Source organism: Orycteropus afer, unplaced genomic scaffold (genome assembly GCF_000298275.1).
Source record: "Orycteropus afer afer isolate SDZICR_OR568_19922 unplaced genomic scaffold, OryAfe1.0 scaffold00235, whole genome shotgun sequence".
In the NCBI taxonomy this organism is placed as follows: Eukaryota; Metazoa; Chordata; class Mammalia; order Tubulidentata; family Orycteropodidae; genus Orycteropus; species Orycteropus afer.
In genome coordinates, this window is record NW_006921822.1 from 4,478,778 (window position 1) to 4,480,388 (window position 1,611).

Genomic DNA, 1,611 nt, shown 5'->3' on the forward strand with positions numbered 1-1,611 from the left:
GGGTTTCCGAGGCAGTATCACTACGGAAGTAGGATTGCCCAACCTTCCTTCCGAGGAGTGGCTGGTGGGTTTGAACCGCCAGCCGTCTGGTGAGCCGTCAAGTGTCTTATCCACTATGCTACCAGAGCTCCCGTACTCCCTATAGAGAAACTATATCTTTTATGGCAAATTTCTTTTCACTCATCTTGATAATTTTTTTCATTAATATGTATCTGGTATCATAATACAAATGCATGTTATTATAATCCAATAATGTTTTACTATAGAAACCTAAATTATGTTAAGTTCTTTTGCATCAGGACTAGTAAGGACTAGACTGGATAGTCCTAGCATGTTTTTAGGTCAGTGTGTATTCTGGGAGAGCAAAGCTTTCTATGTATTGAATCCTATGTTAATTATTTATACCTATGGTGCTCTTTCCATAAATCAGGTTAAGTTTGGGAGTTTGAAAAAATCTTGATGCCAATATTGCACCATATCAGTTAAATCAGTAGAAGGAGCCCTGGTGGCTCAATGATTAAATGCTTGGCTACTAACTGAAAGGCTGGTGGTTGGAAGCCACCCTGCTGCTCCATGGGAGAAAAACCTGGTGCTCTGCTCCTGTAAAGATTGTTGTTGTTGTTGTTGTTGTTACGTGCTGTCGAATCAGACCCGACTTATAGTGACCCCTCTCCTTGGGTATCCAAGGCAGTATCACTATGGAAGTAGATTGTCCAACCTTTCTTCCGAGGAGTGGCTGGTGGGTTTGAATCGCCAGCCTCCTGGTTAGCGGTCAAGTGCCTTAGGCACTATGCTACCAGAGCTCCTCCTGTAAACATTACAGCCTAGAAAATCATATGGGGCAGTTCTACTATGTCAGCATGGAATTGCTATGAGTCAAAAATTGATTCATCAACAAAAACATCTGGAGTGGGAACCAGACATCAGTATTTTTTTTAAGGATCCCTGGGTGATTCCAAGATACAGCAAGGTTCGAGAATCACTGCCATAACCTCTTTATTAAAATATTTTTCTTCAGGTTAATGACACCGAATTCTTTTATTGGAGGGAGTTGGTTTCTAAATGCCTAGCCGAATATTCTTCTCCTGAATGTTGCAAACCAGATCACAAGAAGCTAGTTTGGATTGTTTCAAGGCGCACAGCCCAGAATCTCCACAACAGCTACTATAGTGTTCCTGAGTTGCCAACAATACCAGAAGGTAGCTGTTTTGATGAAAGTGAAAGGTAAGCAGGTTCTTTGAGCAATTAGACTTGCCCAAACTACATGTTACTAATTTGACACTCCAAACAGAACCATTGAGAATATTATAAAATAGGTGTCAGAGATAGTCTAATAACATTTTTTTCAGGTGAGAAAATTAACCAGAAATAGTTTTATTAAAATAGGTAATGATTTAGAAGCCTATTTCCTTCTCTGTTTTTTAAATTAATTGTTTTCCATATCCCTCCCTTATTATTTGAAGTATGTTGTTTTTCTTGTTGTTATGTACCATTGAGTCAGACCTGACTCATAGTGACCCCTCCTTGGGTTTCCAAGGCAGTATCACTACGGAAGTAGATTGCCCAACCTTCCTTCCAAGAAGTGGCTGGTGGGTTTGAACCACCAGCCTT

At 40.2% G+C, this 1,611-nt stretch overlaps 1 protein-coding gene across 1 annotated transcript in view; it reads left to right on the top strand.

The window, feature by feature from the left end:
* The window catches only part of CCNG2 (cyclin G2), a 14,550-nt gene that overhangs the window by 6,487 nt on the left and 6,452 nt on the right, over positions 1–1,611 (top strand). Inside the window, exon 6 of the mRNA XM_007949048.2 lies at positions 1,019–1,224. Within this exon, the coding sequence (XP_007947239.2) occupies positions 1,019–1,224 (206 nt within the window). The remainder of the gene's footprint in view (positions 1–1,018; positions 1,225–1,611) is intronic.